This window comes from Lucilia sericata, unplaced genomic scaffold, assembly GCF_015586225.1.
Source record: "Lucilia sericata isolate MDLA Ls3-8-SP2 unplaced genomic scaffold, ASM1558622v1 Contig001606F_arrow, whole genome shotgun sequence".
Lineage (NCBI taxonomy): Eukaryota > Metazoa > Arthropoda > Insecta > Diptera > Calliphoridae > Lucilia > Lucilia sericata.
In genome coordinates this window covers 83179-100000 of record NW_023995523.1, presented here as the reverse complement: position 1 = coordinate 100000, position 16822 = coordinate 83179, and the positions used below count along the sequence as shown (strand labels likewise).

Genomic DNA, 16822 nt, shown 5'->3' with positions numbered 1-16822 from the left:
TTTCATAGTAAATTACATACACACACACCAAGTAAATACATATCCTGTAAGTATATATTAGTATTTTACAAATTATAACTGTTCAACAAAATGTCCTTGAGCTTGATAATGACGCTGTGGTTGCATATGACCACATGTGTGAAAAAAGCGTTAACAAACATATGGTTATATATATTTATATGTATTTATGTATCCGTGTGTGTCAATGTTTATTTGTGAATGTTTGTTAAAATCTGCTTAACTTAACATGAGTTTAATTACAGCTATGCGGGATACAAATTCAAGAAAAAAAATGGAAAACAACAACTACCAAAATATTTAGTTAATGCTATTGTGTTATTTGTACACCTTACACTGGCAATATTGGATAAACTTTGTAGTAGACAACATTTTAAATTGAATTTATTAAAGTATTTTAAAAATATTTTATTTAGTTTTTTTGTTTACAAGCAAACAATTGTCTTTTATTTATAATTATATAATTTTTTTAAGTAATTTATCAGTGATTAAAAAAACAACTTCATTACACTCGTACCTACTATTTAATACGTTACGCTTATTTTATTAAACTAATTACTCAAGCGTATACTTTACACGAGTGCTTTAATTAAATATTCAACATACGTACATGTAGTGAGTATATAAGCATCCTCCCCAAAGTATGCTAATAATAATCGTTATGAAATTAAAGAGGTGTCGTATACTTTATATTTAATACAAAAAATCAGTAGTTAGTTATCGTTAAATGTATGGGATAATAAACTGCTAATAACTTTATTATTTCTAACTCGATTTTAATTTTTTATAGCTCGTTGGAAAGATAATTTCCTGCTGAACTAGAACTGAACTAGAACTAGAACTGAACTAGAACTGAACTAGAACTGAACAAGAACTGAACTAGAACTGAACTAGAACTGAACTAGAACTGAACTAGAACTGAACTAGAACTGAACTAGAACTGAACTAGAAGTGAACTAGAACTGAACTAGAACTGAACTAGACTGAAATAGAACTGAACTAGAACTGAACTAGAACTGAACTTGAACTTGAACTTGAACTAGAACTGAACTAGAACTGAACTAGAACTGAACTAGAACTGACTAGAACTGAACTAGAACTGAACTAGAACTGAACTAGAACTAACTGAACTAGAACTGAACTAGAAACTGAACTAGAACTGAACTAGAACTGAACTAGAACTGAACTAGAACTGAACTAGAACTGACTAGAACTGAACTAGAACTGAACTAGAACTGAACTAGAACTGAACTAGAACTGAACGAAACTGAACTAGAACTGAACTAGAACTGAACTAGAACTGAACTAGAACTGAACTAGACTGAACTAGAACTGAACTAGAACTGAACTAGAACTGACTAGAACTGAACTAGAACTGAACTAGAACTGAACTAGAACTGAACTATAACTGAACTAGAATGAACTAGAACTGAACTAGAACTGAACAGAACTGAACTAAACTGAACTAGAACTGAACTAGAACTGAACTAGAACTGAACTAGAACTGAACTAGAACTGAACTAGAACTGAACTAGAACTGACTAGAACCTGAACTAGAACTGAACTAGAACTGAACATAGAACTGAACTAGAACTGAACTAGAACTGAACTAGAACTGAACTAGAACTGAACTAGAACTGAACTAGAACTGAACTTAGAACTGAACTAGAACTGACTAGAACTGAACTAGAACGTAACTAGAACTGAACTAGAACTGAGACGAGAACTGAACTAGAACTGAACTAGAACTGAACTAGAACTGAACTAGAACTGAACTAGAACTGAACTAGAACTGAACTTGAACTTGAACTAGAACTGAACTAGAACTGAACTAGAACTGAACTAGAACTGAACTAGAACTGAACTAGAACTGACTAGAACTGAACTAGAACTGAACTAGAACTGAACTAGAACTGAACTAGAACTGAACTAGAACTGAACTAGAACTGAACTAGAACTGAACTAGAACTGAACTAGAACTGAACTAGAACTGAACTAGAACTGAACTAGAACTGAACGAACTGAACTAGAACTGAACTAGAACTGAACTAGAACTGAACTAGAACTGAACTAGAACTGAACTAGAACTGAACTAGAACTGAACTAGAACTGAACTAGAACTGAACTAGAACTGAACTAGAACTGAACTAGAACTGAACTAGAACTGAACTAGAACTGAACTAGAACTGAACTAGAACTGAACTAGAACTGAACTAGAACTGAACTAGAACTGAACTAGAACTGAACTAGAACTGAACTAGAACTGAACTAGAACTGAACTAGAACTGAACTAGAACTGAACTAGAACTGAACTAGAACTGAACTAGAACTGAACTAGAACTGAACTAGAACTGAACTAGAACTGAACTAGAACTGAACTAGAACTGAACTAGAACTGAACTAGAACTGAACTAGAACTGAACTAGAACTGAACTAGAACTGAACTTGAACTGAATAGAACTGAAATATTATTAACGAAAAATTACTGATACATCTAATTCTTTGTTCGGTCTAGACCGACTAAAATTTGTTACTTACTTTTTGGGTAATTTTTGGCAAACACAAAAAGGATTTCCTTTCATAATTACAGCTCGCTCTCTCGTTCAATATTAATACAAATGTATAGGATTCAAACACTCATACATAGACAAACATAAATAGATGTATATTAAAGTTAATTGGTAATTATAACAATATGTTTATTTGTTAATGTGTATAAGTGTTTGTAATAGTTGTGTATTAAGACACACTTAAACAAATACGAGTACGAATAGAAAAAGTGATAAAAATAAGAGAACTAGAACATATAACGGAAATTGTTAAGCGGATTTTAATAGTTATGTTTGTCTGTATGTAAGTATGTTGTAAGTGTTAGTATTTTTTTTTTTTTTTTTTTGTTTTTTGGGCAGAAGACATAAAGCCAGTGTGGTTGTATGGTTTTATGTCTGTAAATATTGTTCAGCAAGTTAAGTATCTATAAATTGGCAATTTACTTATATGAAAGCTTATGTGGAGTATATACTAACATACAGATTTTAATTTTTATGTTTTTATTAACAGAAAAAGTTGTATATAAGGTAATTATTTTTAATGTAACACAAACTGTTTTTGATATTTAAGAATTAAAGAGAAGTTTTAGGCTCCATAGTGTTTTCAAGTTACAAATACAAGGAAGGACTGACATTTTAAAATCCAATCAAGTTCCAGAAATTAATCAATTTGCTTTGGAAGTTTACCTTTCGTCTGTTGAGAACTTTTAACATAAATAAAACACACTTGCAGTACATTTTTATAGCTTGAATACATTTATTTTTGATGTATTTTACTCTGTTTTTTTATTATAGATTTTACTTGTAAGTTGTTGCTATAATTTAAAATTCATTTTTGTAAAATATCGCTTATAAAATTTGTATTTGGATCTAAATTAAAAAAAGCCCCTGGAAACAATAAATGAACAATATTTACTATATTTTTAAATATTATATATAAACACAAACAAGACAGTATGAAAAAAAATGTTCTGAGTGTTAATAGAGAGAAGGAGTTGTGAATTGTTTTTCTTACTTTTCTTTTATAACTCGTTATATAAGAAGTATGTATAATTAAATGATGACAATGTATTTTAAATTTAAATTAAAACAGCAGAATTTAGAAAATAATTTAAAATATTTACATGAAAAAACTTTGAATACGATTTTGCTTACAATATATGTTTGTGTGAACTTTTATTTTAACAAATATTTATTGAATATTTTATTTTAGGGTTTTTTTTTAATTTTATATATTTTTTTCAGATATTTGAAAATTTTTATAGAATCTATTGTGAATTACTTAAACATACCATTTATTAATTTTTGTGTATTTGCAAAAGAATGTATACAAAAAAAATTTTTTATTAATAATAAGTAGTAATTTTATAATTTTATTTTAGATATTTTTTTTAAACTTAATTCTTAAATATGCAATTCGGTATTTTAACTTTTTTTTTGTTTTCTTATTTTGCTGTTGTTTTTTTTTTTTTTGTAAATGTAAATAGTAACTAAATATTAAATCTTAAAAATTAAACTAATAATTTGTGGTTTTGTTTTTTTTTAATAATTAAAACTATTGAAGTTTTTGTAATAGGATAGTGGTAGAATTTTTTTTTTTTTTATAATTTGTATGATTTTATTTTTGTTTTGTTTCAATATTTATTTTATTAATTATGCATAATGTTAGGTATATTGTTTTTTTATTAATAATTTAAAAACAAATTGGAAATGAGACGACATATTTTGTGGATTTTATGCTATTTGATTTCATATGTTGTTTTGAAAGGATTTGCAGCAGAAATATATAGTTTTTTGTTTATTATTCAAGGAAAAATTTAAGCTGTAAGGAGAAAAAGTAGAGATTAATATTTTTAATTATAGATATTTATTGTTAAAGAGAGACCTAAAAGTATCATAAAGAATTTTTCTATCTATCATCTACCTACCTACCTACCTACCTACCTACCGACCTACCTACCTACCTACCTCTATCTATCTATCTATCTATCTATCTATCTATCTATCTATCTATCTATCTATCTATCTATCTATCTATCTATCTATCTATCTATCTATCTATCTATCTAGCTATCTATCTATCTATCTATCTATCTATCTATCTATCTATCTATCTATCTATCTATCTATCTATCTATCTATCTATCTATCTATCTATCTATCTATCTATCTATCTATCTATCTATCTATCTATCTATCTATCTATCTATCTATCTATCTAGCTATCTATCTATCTATCTATCTATCTATCTATCTATCTATCTATCTATCTATCTATCTATCTATCTATCTATCTATCTATCTATCTATCTATCTATCTATCTATCTATCTATCTATCTATCTAGCTATCTATTATCTATCTATCTTATCTATCTATCTATCTATCTATCTATCTATCTATCTATCTATCTATCTACTATCTATCTATCTATCTATCTATCTATCTATCTATCTATCTATCTTCTATCTATCTATCTATCTATCTATCTATCTATCTATCTATCTATCTATCTATCTATCTATCTATCTATCTATCTATCTATCTATCTATCTATCTATCTATCTATCTATCTATCTATCTATCTATCTATCTATCTATCTATCTATCTATCTATCTATCTATCTATCTATCTATCTATCTATCTATCTATTCTATCTATCTATCTATCTATCTATCTATCTTCTATCTATCTATCTATCTATCTATCTATCTATCTATCTATCTATCTATCTATCTATCTATCTATCTATCTATCTATCTATCTATCTATCTATCTATCTAGCTATCTATTCTATCTATCTATCTAGTCTATATATCTATCTATCTATCTATCTATCTATCTATCTATCTATCTCTATCTATCTATCTATCTATCTACTATCTATCTATCTATCTATCTATCTATCTATCTATCTATCTATCTATCTCTATCTATCTATCTATCTATCTATCTATCTATCTATCTATCTATCTATCTATCATCTATCTATCTATCTATCTAGCCTATCTATCTATCTACTATCTATCTATCTATCTATCTATCTATCTATCTATCTATCTATCTATCTATCTATCTCTATCTATCTATCTATCTATCTATCTATCATATACCTACCTATCTATCTACCTTAAACCTGAAAACTTTAATTATTAAATATATTTCATACTCACTTCATTCATTAATGTTCATAATTTAAATAACTGTTTGCATTGCTGCTACTGCTATTGCTACTACTCGATAGACTAGTAGTCGTAGATGATATCGAACTATCCGAACTGCTGCTATTTGTTGAGTTCTCATCGGCAAAATCGGCAGTATTAAAGGTCTGTTGAGGATTATAAAAATTAACAGCAGCTGAAGAAATTTGTTCGGCAGCTTCGTGTAGTATTGTATCGGTTGTAGTAGTACTCATACTGGTACCGTCGGCAAATACATTCGATTCGTTTAGATTAATATTTGTGGGAGTGTTGCTTAAAGTTTCTTCATCATCTTCAACGTTATCGTTGTTATGCAATCCGTTGTTATCATCCACATTATGGACATTATCGTGATGGTTTTCATGATAATTCTCTAACGAAGAGGTCGAAGGTAAAATTTGTTGCTCATTGTGGTAAATACTATTACTATCAAGATCATGATCGTCGTCATCATGGCGTTGGCCTTCATCAATATGATAATTGTGATTGTTATCATTGGATTCCTCAAAGAAATGAAGTAAATCATTTTGTTGTTGAGATGTCCTCGATTCGACCATGTCATTTGTAATTGTCTCACCGGCTGTGGTGCCCTCATCTACCGCAGTGTTAGCTGACGTTTCTATTATGGTATCTGTATTTGCGACTGTAGTTATACTTGTAGGAATGGTTGAAAAATCTGAAGCTATAGTTGTCACTATATTATCCTGTTCATTAGTTTCATTGTTCGTAGTCGTTTCAACTGCCGCTTTAGCTATATGAGTTCTATCTGTTTCCTCAGTATTCATTTCTTTATGCTGTTCTTGTCCGGTAAGTTTTGTTTTCAACTGTATTAGATTTATATTATCACTTTCATCACTAGACGTTCCATCTAAGTTATTTTTTCCGCTAGTTTTTGGTGTTTCAGTATCAAATTTTTGACGTTTTCGATTACTTCGACGATCTTCTTTGTCTTTCTTTTCTTGTGTGGAAATTTTATGGCGCCTTTTACGTTCTCTACTCTGGGTAATTTTAGCTTGTTGCACTCGTAGCGCTCGTTCTGCCATTTGTGGTTCAAAAACTCCCATATCTGTCTTCGACCATGAATTTCCATCACTTTCATCCTCGTCCTTCTCTTGAGATTTGCTAGACTTTTTTTGATTTTGCCTCTTTTGACGCTCATTTATTGCCATCACAAGAGCAAAGTTTTTACCCATATGACCGTTATCATCATCCTCATCTTCACTATCACTGCAATAATCATTGTTTGGTTTCTTTCGCTTTCTGGAGTCACGTTTAGTAGTTCTTCTATTGCTACGGTTGCTGGCCTTGCGTTTTTTGGTTTTCCTAACTTTAGACCGTTTACGTGTACCTCCTCCCTCTCTTCTTCTTTGAGACGTACTGGTGACATAATCTTCATCACTTGAACTGGATGAAGAATTCGTTGATGATGTGGTAGTAGAAGAACTGGACGAGGTTGTGGTAGACGAAGAGGTACTGGAATGACTACTTTCACTGTCTAAACATTTGCCACGTCTTTTGGGAACTGGACGCTCTGCACGCGACTGGGCCTCATTATTGCGTAAGGAATACTTTTCACGTCTTAGTCTTGAGCTACTAGAACCTCCTTCCGATCGATGTGATTTATCTCCACGTTTCTGCAGAGACAAACGCAATGCTGCTGACGTACTGGCTCCCATATTGTAAATTTCTGTCTGTGAATCCTGCTGTTCGCTTTTAACCAAATTTGCCGAATGATTGCGCTTTTTAGCCTCAACTAAAGCAGCTATTTTATTGTTATGACGAGTATGGTGCTTAGGTAAACTTGGGCAATCGTCTGGCTCTCCTTCACTCGAACTAAATGATGTTTTATTTAAAGGTTTCGACTCATCGACAAAGACTACATCCGAATCTGAAGCTGAGTCTAAACTAACCATTTCCGGTGTGCGTAAGTGAGGTGGTTTACGTTCCAAAATAAACTCACACTCATCGCTGCTACCCGAAGTTAATTCTATATTTTCCGATACTGTTGGCGGTGGACCAGACATTATCATCTCACCCTCACTCGTGCCGGTATTCTGGCCATTTTGATAGTTCGAAGAATTAGTGGTCGCTTGGGCGGTAGATGTGGTTTCATTATTATCTGATTCGCCCCTCAAATCAATGACCAAACTAACACCATCTTGTATATCACTTAGGCCACTGCCGTTGTTCGCACCATTTACACGATTGCCGGTCGCATTCGCCGAACCCGATGTCAGACGATTGTGTATGGTCAGATTAATAGCTGTAAAAGGGTTGAAATATGAATTAAAAACTCTATGTTGTGATCCAACAACATCATATTCAAATATCCCACCATTTATCGTCGAAGCATTTGCCGCCGAACGTGAACGTGACGAGGTATTATTGTTGTTGTTGCCACCAGCACCATTATCACCGGCCACATCGATCTGTTCATTATCGGTTGATTCATCCGATGATGTAAATTCTATAACAATTTCCTCACCGTTCGATTGCGGTGAATATTGTACGGCACGATCGTAGCCAATCATGTCGTAAGGTGAACGTGCAAAATTATTGAGTTCGTGTATGAAATGTGCAGTTTTTGTACCCAAAAATGGCTGCAGGCGACGACGAAAGGCCGGCGATAGTATATTCATTAAGGTTAGTGCCGAATTAATCGATTCCAAGACGGTGGTAACATCATGTTGAGTCTGTCGTAATAAACACACAATATCACGATTTATCCACGGCATTAAACGATGAATTTGTGATGGATTATCTCTGTTAATAGAATAGAAATTTGTATTAAATAAGGTTTAATTTGTATTAAATAAGGTTTATTAGTCGTATATAGATATATAGACTAGACCATTGACTAGTCTATAGACTAGTTCATATACTAGGCCATATACAATTCCATAGACTATGCCGCAGATAAGTAGATATATAATCTATTGACTAGTCCACGAAATAGTCCATAAACTGGTGCATTGACTAGTCCACAGAATGTTCCATTGACTAGTCTATAGACTGGTCCATTGACTAGTCTATAGACTGGTCCATTGACTAGTCCATAGGCTTGCCCATTGACTATTTATAGAACCCTAGCCGTAACATGGCAAGTCTGATTGTATATAAAACTACTAAAATTAAACGTTTTTAAACGTAACAAAATTGTGCAATTTTTATCATACAATTCACTTCACCAGACGAGTGTGTGGTTAAGCGATTATTTATTGAGTTTTAAAGTACAACAACAATGAATTTTGATTTGAAAAATATTTTTTAAATAAAAACCAAGCATTAAAACACTCACCTATAAAAACGTGCACTGCTTTCGCGAAAACGTCCTGTAATATCAGCCACAGGCATGGCATACAATCTACGATCATAAACATAACGACGCCATAATTGGCTTAATGTGCCACTATTAGCAATAGCTCCGGGATATTCTTGACGATACAAGTCCAATAGTTCGCCACGATAAACATATTGATTGCGTAAACCACGTATAGACTGGGCAAAGGAACGATTACTGCTGCTGCCACTTGCGGTCGGAAGTGAACCGCTGCCAGTCGATGTAGCGCCACCAGCCGATGAATAAGGTGATGTAGTAGAGAAATCACCATAGAAAAAGGGACGGTGAGTGGAATCATTCCAAGCGTTGCGATTATGCCTTAAAGTAGAATAGATAAGTTGAATAATTACATTATTTTAAATACAAGTACGAAGATACAGTTGGATATATCCAACCATATAATACCCTACACCAGCTGAGTCATCTGTTGAAATATTTGGTATAAGGTATGTATACATATTATAATAAACTTACCCTGGATGAACTACACCAAATATACGCATATCCTGAAAATCCATTTCAAATGGTGGATGAGCAATCTGAACTGTAGGTGGCTGGACATGATACTCCTCAAATTGATCAATGGATTTAACATTATGTATAATGGATTTAAAGGTTTGTTTACATAGTGGACATTCCGGCTTCACTTTACTCCATTCACACAAACACTTAAAGCAAAACTGATGCATGCATGAGTCGGTGAAACATTTGTTTTTACAACGACACAAACAAATGGCACAATTGGGCGGTGGAGAGGCGGCACGCTCACCTTCGCCTACAGCCGAAGTGCCTGCTGTAGGATTTGTGGCTTCTTCGGACTCACTATCACTGCTACTTGAGGATAAAATGGGTAATTTTAATTCCAAATTTCGCTCGACAAATGTCTGTGTTGCCGGTGCTGTTTCGGCCGCAGTATCTGCAGCGGTTACTACGCTGCCAGCCGTTTGGCTTAAATTATTAGGTTCCATGTCGGCAGTGCTGGGCACGAGCGGTAAGTCCAGGTTGTTTCTTAGCGTATGATTAATAACATTGTTCGGTGGCGGAGGAGTGCTGTTCAATAACTCCATTACACTATCCAAAAAATCCATATAGGAGTTGAAATTTGTAGAAGTATTTCTTCAATACTTTTTTTAACAAAATTTATTTTTTAAATTGACTTAACTTAAAAAAAAAAGTGTCTATATATTCTTTTTTTCAAAAGCAGGCCCTTTTATCTTTTTGCTTGTCGTCGTATTCTTGCCATTCATATTTGACTATTATTTATTTCCTCTATTCTTTTATACTATTATAAATTTAATACAACAACTATTAAGTTTGATTTGACATTTTCTTTTTTTCTTCTCATTTAAACCCCAAAATGCACAATTAATATCATGATTAATATGTATTGTCTGTTTTATTTCTTTCCTTTATTCTGTTTTGTTTTTGTCTTTTACTTCTAACAGATGATTTTTATAAAGCACTCATTTGTTCTTCTTCTTCTCATATTACATTTATTTCATCAACTTCAACAAAAAAGCAACAACAACAACAAATTACTCAATTCTCCGAATGTATTCATTCATATTGGTGAAAAAACTTAATTTCTTGGCTTTACTTTGTCTTGCCCCACAAAGCACATTTTTTAATTGATTTTTTTACACCAGAAACACATTTAATTTCATAAATCTTTAAGTCCAAACTATTATTTCGAAGTTTTTCTACAACTTTCACACAATTTTATTGATTTTTAGGTAGATATTTTATTTAAAAATTAATAAGTTTTCCACGATAATTTTCTCAATCGTAAATTTCTTTTCATTGACTCTAGACACTGTAGTGTTGTAAAGTGTTGCAATTTAATTGTCATGTCAATTTTGCCTATTGCTGTTGTTTACACAGTTGCCAGACTGTACGATTTAAAGTATTGTAACAATTTTAAAATTTATTTAGATAGATCGATAGATAGATAGATATAGATAGATAGACAGATAGATAGATAGATAGATAGATAGATAGATAGATAGATAGATAGATAGATGATAGATAGATAGATAGATAGATAGATAGATAGATAGATAGATAGATAGATAGATAGATAGATAGATAGATAGATAGATAGATAGATAGATAGATAGATAGATAGATAGATAGATAGATAGATAGATAGATAGATAATAGAATAGATAGATAGATAGATAGATAGATAGATAGATAGATAGATAGATAGATAGATAGATAGATAGATAGATAGATAGATAGATAGATAGATAGATAGATAGATAGATAGATAGATAGATAGATAGATAGATAGATAGATAGATAGATAGATAGATAGATAGATAGATAGATAGATAGATAGATAGATAGATAGATAGATAGATAGATAGATAGATAGATAGATAGATAGATAGATAGATAGATAGATAGATAGATAGATAGATAGATAGATAGATAGATAGATAGATAGATAGATAGATAGATAGATAGATAGATAGATAGATAGATAGATAGATAGATAGATAGATAGATAGATAGATAGATAGATAGATAGATAGATAGATAGATAGATAGATAGATAGATAGATAGATAGATAGATAGATAGATAGATAGATAGATTTAGATAGATAGATAGATAGATAGATAGATAGATAGATAGATAGATAGATAGATAGATAGATAGATAGATAGATAGATAGATAGATAGATAGATAGATAGATAGATAGATAGATAGATAGATAGATAATAGATAGATAGATAGATAGATAGATAGATAGATAGATAGATAGATAGATAGATAGATAGATAGATAGATAGATAGATAGATAGATAGATAGATAGATAGATAGATAGATAGATAGATAGATAGATAGATAGATAGATAGATAGATAGATAGATAGATAGATAGATAGATAGATAGATAGATAGATAGATAGATAGATAGATAGATAGATAGATAGATAGATAGATAGATAGATAGATAGATAGATAGATAGATAGATAGATAGATAGATAGATAGATAGATAGATAGATAGATAGATAGATAGATAGATAGATAGATAGATAGATAGATAGATAGATAGATAGATAATAGGTAGATAGATAGATATATAGATAGATAGATATAATAGATAGATAGATAGATAGATAGATAGATAGATAGATAGATAGATAGATAGATAGATAGATAGATAGATAGATAGATAGATAGATAGATAGATAGACATATAGGCAGAACTTCTCAAACGAATATTTTTTCGTAATCGATAAGTGAGAAAATATTGGACAACTAAACGCTAAGCCTCAATTAGAAGATAACCGAGATTAAAACAGATAAAGTAATTTCCATTAATAATGTTTTATTAAAGCTTTTAAGACTACCAAACTTTATTGCGATATAATTCCCATTATACTTGTAATAATAGCAATATAAAATAGTACAACACAAAACTTAAATATCAATAAAATATAGCAGCAATAGTAGATTATAATACAATTTTAATTACTTCCGTTCAATAAACGGAAAACTTCATCATTCGCTTCATTCAAAAATAATAACTTGAAAATATCATTGTAAAATTCGGGATAATAATCACAAGCTCTCTTGCAATCCGGGGTCCAATTGACTTCTAAAAGTTTTGGCTGAATGTGAGGAACATTTTTATCACTATTCGACTCCCAAGCCAACATTATATCAGCGGCATATAGAGCGCGCGACTGTAAACAAGGTTGTATAGCACTGGGAGCTGAACCTTTAGTGGCACATTCTAGCATTTCATACAGCATGCAACATATCTGGTCTTCGATGTCGGTCCAGCCGTTCTGAGGATATTGTTCCTGCCAGAAATCTAAAAAGTCTTCACATTTAACATGATGTAATTCGGCATCCTCCTGATAGTTCATGACCGTGAAATGTTTCTCATAATCATCAAAATGGTCGAGTGAAAATGGTTTATTGGAGAAACGTAAATAGAATTTACGATGTATATAGGCCTCTAGAGGACGAACACTTTTTAGGAGTATAACATAGCGTATATCAAATTTAACTTGAGCATCCAGAGCGGAACGATAGAAGAGTACAGGATTTTCTATGTATTTTTGGGCAATCTTTGGTCCCGTAGAGGGTAAACGCACAATTTGATTAAAGTTATCGGTGATATGGGTATCCAAGCCACGAGCCAAATTCCAGGGTTTAATAATCCAATGATTGTCCAAACCTTTGGCGGCACGATTTTGATAATAAGAAGCGAATTGCAAAACTTCGGTCTTTAAATTGTAAGTGGCAGGCAACCAACGAGGATAAGTTTCCAATGTTTCCTTATTATGGTGTTCCACAGCAGCTCTTCTACAGGTTATGCTAAGTAAATCTTTAATAGTTATGATATACTCCAAGGGAAATTGATTAATAAACTTGTTGGGTGTTTCACGCGACAATTCAGCGAATTTTTTGTAATGTGTGGTTAGCCAAAGAATATCGGCAGACTCAGGATTATCTACGAGTGTAAAACAGGGCGAAGTTAAATGCTGTTCCACCATTTCGTATTCGGTGAAAACTTTTAAAGGTTCATTACGATCGAATTGAGGTTCTTGCATTTCATCCTCGCTGGCAAAGGTTTCCGGTATATGACCAGAGCTAAAATACTCAGCTGAAGGTTCATATTGCAAAAAGCTTTCCTTGGTGAGGTCTACATGCGACCAGGGCAGTAGTAAGGCCTTTCTTTCCTCAGCATCTTTGCTGACATACTCGACATAATCACGAGACACCAAATCACCACATTCAACGTCTTTTATGGGAAACAACAGACTGTAGGTGGTTTGGCTATTTAAATGTAAAAATGGTACCAGACGGAAATTGGGCTCATCCGAGTGTCCCACTGCTGAACCCACCTCATCCATAACATACCAAATAGGCTGTCTCTCCTCGTCGGACAATTGATCGCTGGCCAGCGTATAGGCCTGACAATATTTCCACATTTTTCTCATTACCTTATCCACACGATCATTATCCTCCAAATCTACACCCGTTATGGCACACAGTCTATTGCACAAATGCTCATATTCTTCCAGCTGTTGACGGGCCATATTCAAACGAAATGTCCAGCAGTGATCTACCAGGTAAATGTTATTAGGATCTTTAGCTTGTAGTCCTGCATCAGAGGCTACTGATAGAGCAAATACCGGCCGCGTCTCTTTCTCCTCCGCACTAATATGTCTATCTTCCTCTTCATCATATTCGATTAACATCAACTGTAGGGCCTCACCAGCATCAAATGTTTCGGTGGTTATTTTATGATAAATTGTCGACCAGAAATGTTGTGGCACTCCGGAGGCTAACAACTGGGGCTTGTGTAAAGCCACAAATTGATTAAAAAGATTTATACCATCCATTTTTTGATTAAAAAGATGAAAGAATACTTTGTTTAACAAGTTGATGTGTTGATGTTAATAAAAAAAGGAAGGTTAGGTTGAAACTAGGCAAATTTACTGAAGTGACAGCAAAGACAGCTGTCATAATACACCCCTGTATTAAAATCATCCGCTGTACTAAAATAACAAAAGACAGCTGTTGAGTATTTGCAGAAATGGTTATGGCTGCCCAATTGTTTAACGACTTCGAACGCTGATATATCAAATTTTACATATAAAAAGCATTTGCTTGCACTTTGATGTGTCAAAATTCAGACAATAATCCGCCTTGACTAATATCTTCTTTAAATCTCTTTCTGCATAAACAAAAATGTACGTTTTCATTTTTTCTCTGCTATTATTTAGAAAATTTTAAGTAAAATTGGTAAATTTTCCTAAAATAATGGAAGAAACAGGCGAGCAATTGCATCCCAATTGGCGTGCTTTAGCTACAGTACATATTCCACTAAAACGTTTCATCAAAGAAGGTAGTCATGGACAACAACAAGGTACGCTCAACAGCTCACAGCAAAAATATGAAGTTACTGGCATTGATGGTGATGATATAAAAGAGTTTTATCAGGAACTAGTAAAAACTGAAAAAACAAATAATCAAACTAGAAAAGATTTAAATACCAATCAAGTGAAAAGCCCTCCTCAGCCAACCAAACCAAATCCATCGAAAACTCCCTTTGAGGTTAGAAAATATTTTCGCTTTGCTTTGGAAAATAAAGTGGAGGAATTGAAAAAAATGGAATTTAAAGGAAAAAATATAAATGCATGTGATAACTATGGTTGGACAGCTCTAATGATGGCCAGTTGTGAGGGATCCTATGAAGCAGTGAAATATTTATTAAGTTTAGGTGTCGACAGAAATATAAAAGATAAATCCGGGAAGACAGCCAAAGATTTGGCTTATAAAAAAGGCTACCACAAGATAATAGAACTATTGGAAAAGGAAGAAAACGAAGAAATAAATAAAAATTGTGAATTAGCTAAAATAGAAACTATAGAACCATTTTTCTGTGAAATTTGTAAACAAAATTTTAAGGAAACTTCTCAAGTTAAACATCAAACTTCTACCATACACCAGTTTAATATGAAATCAAATTTGCCCCTGAACAAATTGCAAAAGTTTAATATACCAGCACGCAATAAGGGTTTACAGTTGATGGTTAAACAGGGCTGGGATAAAGAAAGCGGTTTGGGACCCTCACAAGCCGGCCGTTTATATCCGGTTAAAACGGTTATACGAAAACAGCGCACAGGTTTAGGCATAGAGCAGGAGTCAGCTCGTGTCACACATTTTGAGGCCTACGATCTTAAAGCTGTACAAAGGCACAACTCAGATTACTATAGGAAACAACCTAGAAATCGTAATGATATTAGACGTGAAAAAGTCAGAGAATGGAAACGTGATAGACGTTTAAGAAATGAACTGAACTAAATAAGACCCACCAAGAGGGAAAGTATAAGCTTTTGCTGGCCTGTTTTTCAAAACTAAACTTTTAATGCTTCTTTTTAAAAAACAAAAATCTTAATCTCTTCCCCAACTGTTTTAGTAAATAGTAATAGAAAAACTTTAAACATGTCCAAAACATCCGAACAAAAATGTATGGAAATTTTAAAATCCACCGAAGAAGTGGCCGATCAGGTTCTAGTCAATAAACAAGAATTAATAAATCTAGACCGCAGACGCCAGCAAAATCGTGAAGCTATACGTGAGCTAGAGAAAAATCCCGAACAACAAGAGAAAAAAGTATGGACTACTATTGGCAGTATGCTGGTGAAATTGGATCGTCAAAAAGCTTTGGAACTATTGAAAAAAGGTATAAAATTAACTTGGAATAGTTTTTTTAAACTATTAATACTCTTTCTTTGTCCTAGATCAAACACAAATTGAACGTGAAATAAAAATTTTACAATCGGATCAAAAAATTTTAGTTAATAAACATCGTGATCTGGAGCATTTCTCACCGTATTCGGGTACAAATATAAAACCTTTAGATCGTAAGGAATTCAGTGCATTAAAGGCCAATTTACCCATGTTGTGAATTATGTCTTTTTTAATGATAATTAAAGTACATACTTTTTTATATAAATGAATAAATTATGTTTTCAATTATTTATAATGAGACCCTTTACCTTTGTCAGTAGGATATATATAGATAGGGAAATCGTTCTAACGGTGTGTTTGTTGAAATCAATTTATCTATCTTCGAGAAAAAATCTCGAATAATTCTTTCAGACGAGGTATGGAGATATAAATTCAAGCCATAAATCCGCTTTTATGTACATATTTTCCTTACATCTGTGCCATTTATGC

General features: G+C 32.4%; 4 protein-coding genes across 6 annotated transcripts; 2 read left to right on the top strand and 2 right to left on the bottom strand.

Annotated features, from left to right (window-relative positions):
- Positions 1–4365: 4365 nt before the first annotated feature.
- Positions 4366–10925, bottom strand: LOC119612112 (E3 ubiquitin-protein ligase Topors). 2 transcript variants are annotated; one of them, XM_037967845.1, is made up of 5 exons: positions 9582–10925; positions 9066–9425; positions 8103–8530; positions 5741–8030; positions 4366–4389 (listed from the first exon to the last, which is right to left on the bottom strand). In XM_037967845.1, the coding sequence occupies exons 1-4, from the start codon at positions 10193–10195 to the stop codon at positions 5749–5751; spliced, it is 3684 nt and encodes a 1227-aa protein (XP_037823773.1). In that variant the 5' UTR covers positions 10196–10925; the 3' UTR covers positions 4366–4389; positions 5741–5748. The 2 variants fall into 2 exon arrangements, with proteins under 2 accessions (XP_037823773.1, XP_037823772.1); XM_037967844.1 differs by having other exon boundaries at positions 5741–8530.
- A 1504-nt stretch (positions 10926–12429) lies between these two features.
- On the bottom strand, positions 12430–14567 carry LOC119612113 (tubulin--tyrosine ligase-like protein 12). Its single transcript, XM_037967846.1, has one exon. The coding sequence runs from the start codon at positions 14476–14478 to the stop codon at positions 12589–12591; it is 1890 nt and encodes a 629-aa protein (XP_037823774.1). The 5' UTR covers positions 14479–14567; the 3' UTR covers positions 12430–12588.
- Positions 14568–14679: 112 nt separating this feature from the next.
- Positions 14680–16618, top strand: LOC119612116 (p53 and DNA damage-regulated protein 1). Of its 2 annotated transcripts, none has more exons than XM_037967848.1 (3): positions 14680–14829; positions 16059–16325; positions 16384–16618. In XM_037967848.1, the coding sequence occupies exons 2-3, from the start codon at positions 16085–16087 to the stop codon at positions 16548–16550; spliced, it is 408 nt and encodes a 135-aa protein (XP_037823776.1). In that variant the 5' UTR covers positions 14680–14829; positions 16059–16084; the 3' UTR covers positions 16551–16618. The 2 variants fall into 2 exon arrangements, with proteins under 2 accessions (XP_037823776.1, XP_037823777.1); XM_037967849.1 differs by having other exon boundaries at positions 14774–14881.
- LOC119612115 (G patch domain and ankyrin repeat-containing protein 1 homolog) lies at positions 14892–16051 on the top strand. Its single transcript, XM_037967847.1, has one exon. The coding sequence runs from the start codon at positions 14900–14902 to the stop codon at positions 15941–15943; it is 1044 nt and encodes a 347-aa protein (XP_037823775.1). The 5' UTR covers positions 14892–14899; the 3' UTR covers positions 15944–16051.
- Positions 16619–16822: the final 204 nt, after the last annotated feature.

Excerpts from the sequence above, each read along its gene's own strand:
- LOC119612112 (XM_037967844.1), bottom strand. The coding sequence starts at position 10,195 with ATGGATTTTTTGGATAGTGTAATGGAGTTATTGAACAGCACTCCTCCG. Across the intron at positions 9,426-9,581 it reads TTTGGTGTAGTTCATCCAGG|GCATAATCGCAACGCTTGGA; the intron begins GTAAGTTTATTA and ends TTCTACTTTAAG. Across the intron at positions 8,531-9,065 it reads AGCAGTGCACGTTTTTATAG|AGATAATCCATCACAAATTC; the intron begins GTGAGTGTTTTA and ends TTCTATTAACAG.
- LOC119612113 (XM_037967846.1), bottom strand. The coding sequence starts at position 14,478 with ATGGATGGTATAAATCTTTTTAATCAATTTGTGGCTTTACACAAGCCC.
- LOC119612115 (XM_037967847.1), top strand. The coding sequence starts at position 14,900 with ATGGAAGAAACAGGCGAGCAATTGCATCCCAATTGGCGTGCTTTAGCT.
- LOC119612116 (XM_037967848.1), top strand. The coding sequence starts at position 16,085 with ATGTCCAAAACATCCGAACAAAAATGTATGGAAATTTTAAAATCCACC. Across the intron at positions 16,326-16,383 it reads TTTGGAACTATTGAAAAAAG|ATCAAACACAAATTGAACGT; the intron begins GTATAAAATTAA and ends TCTTTGTCCTAG.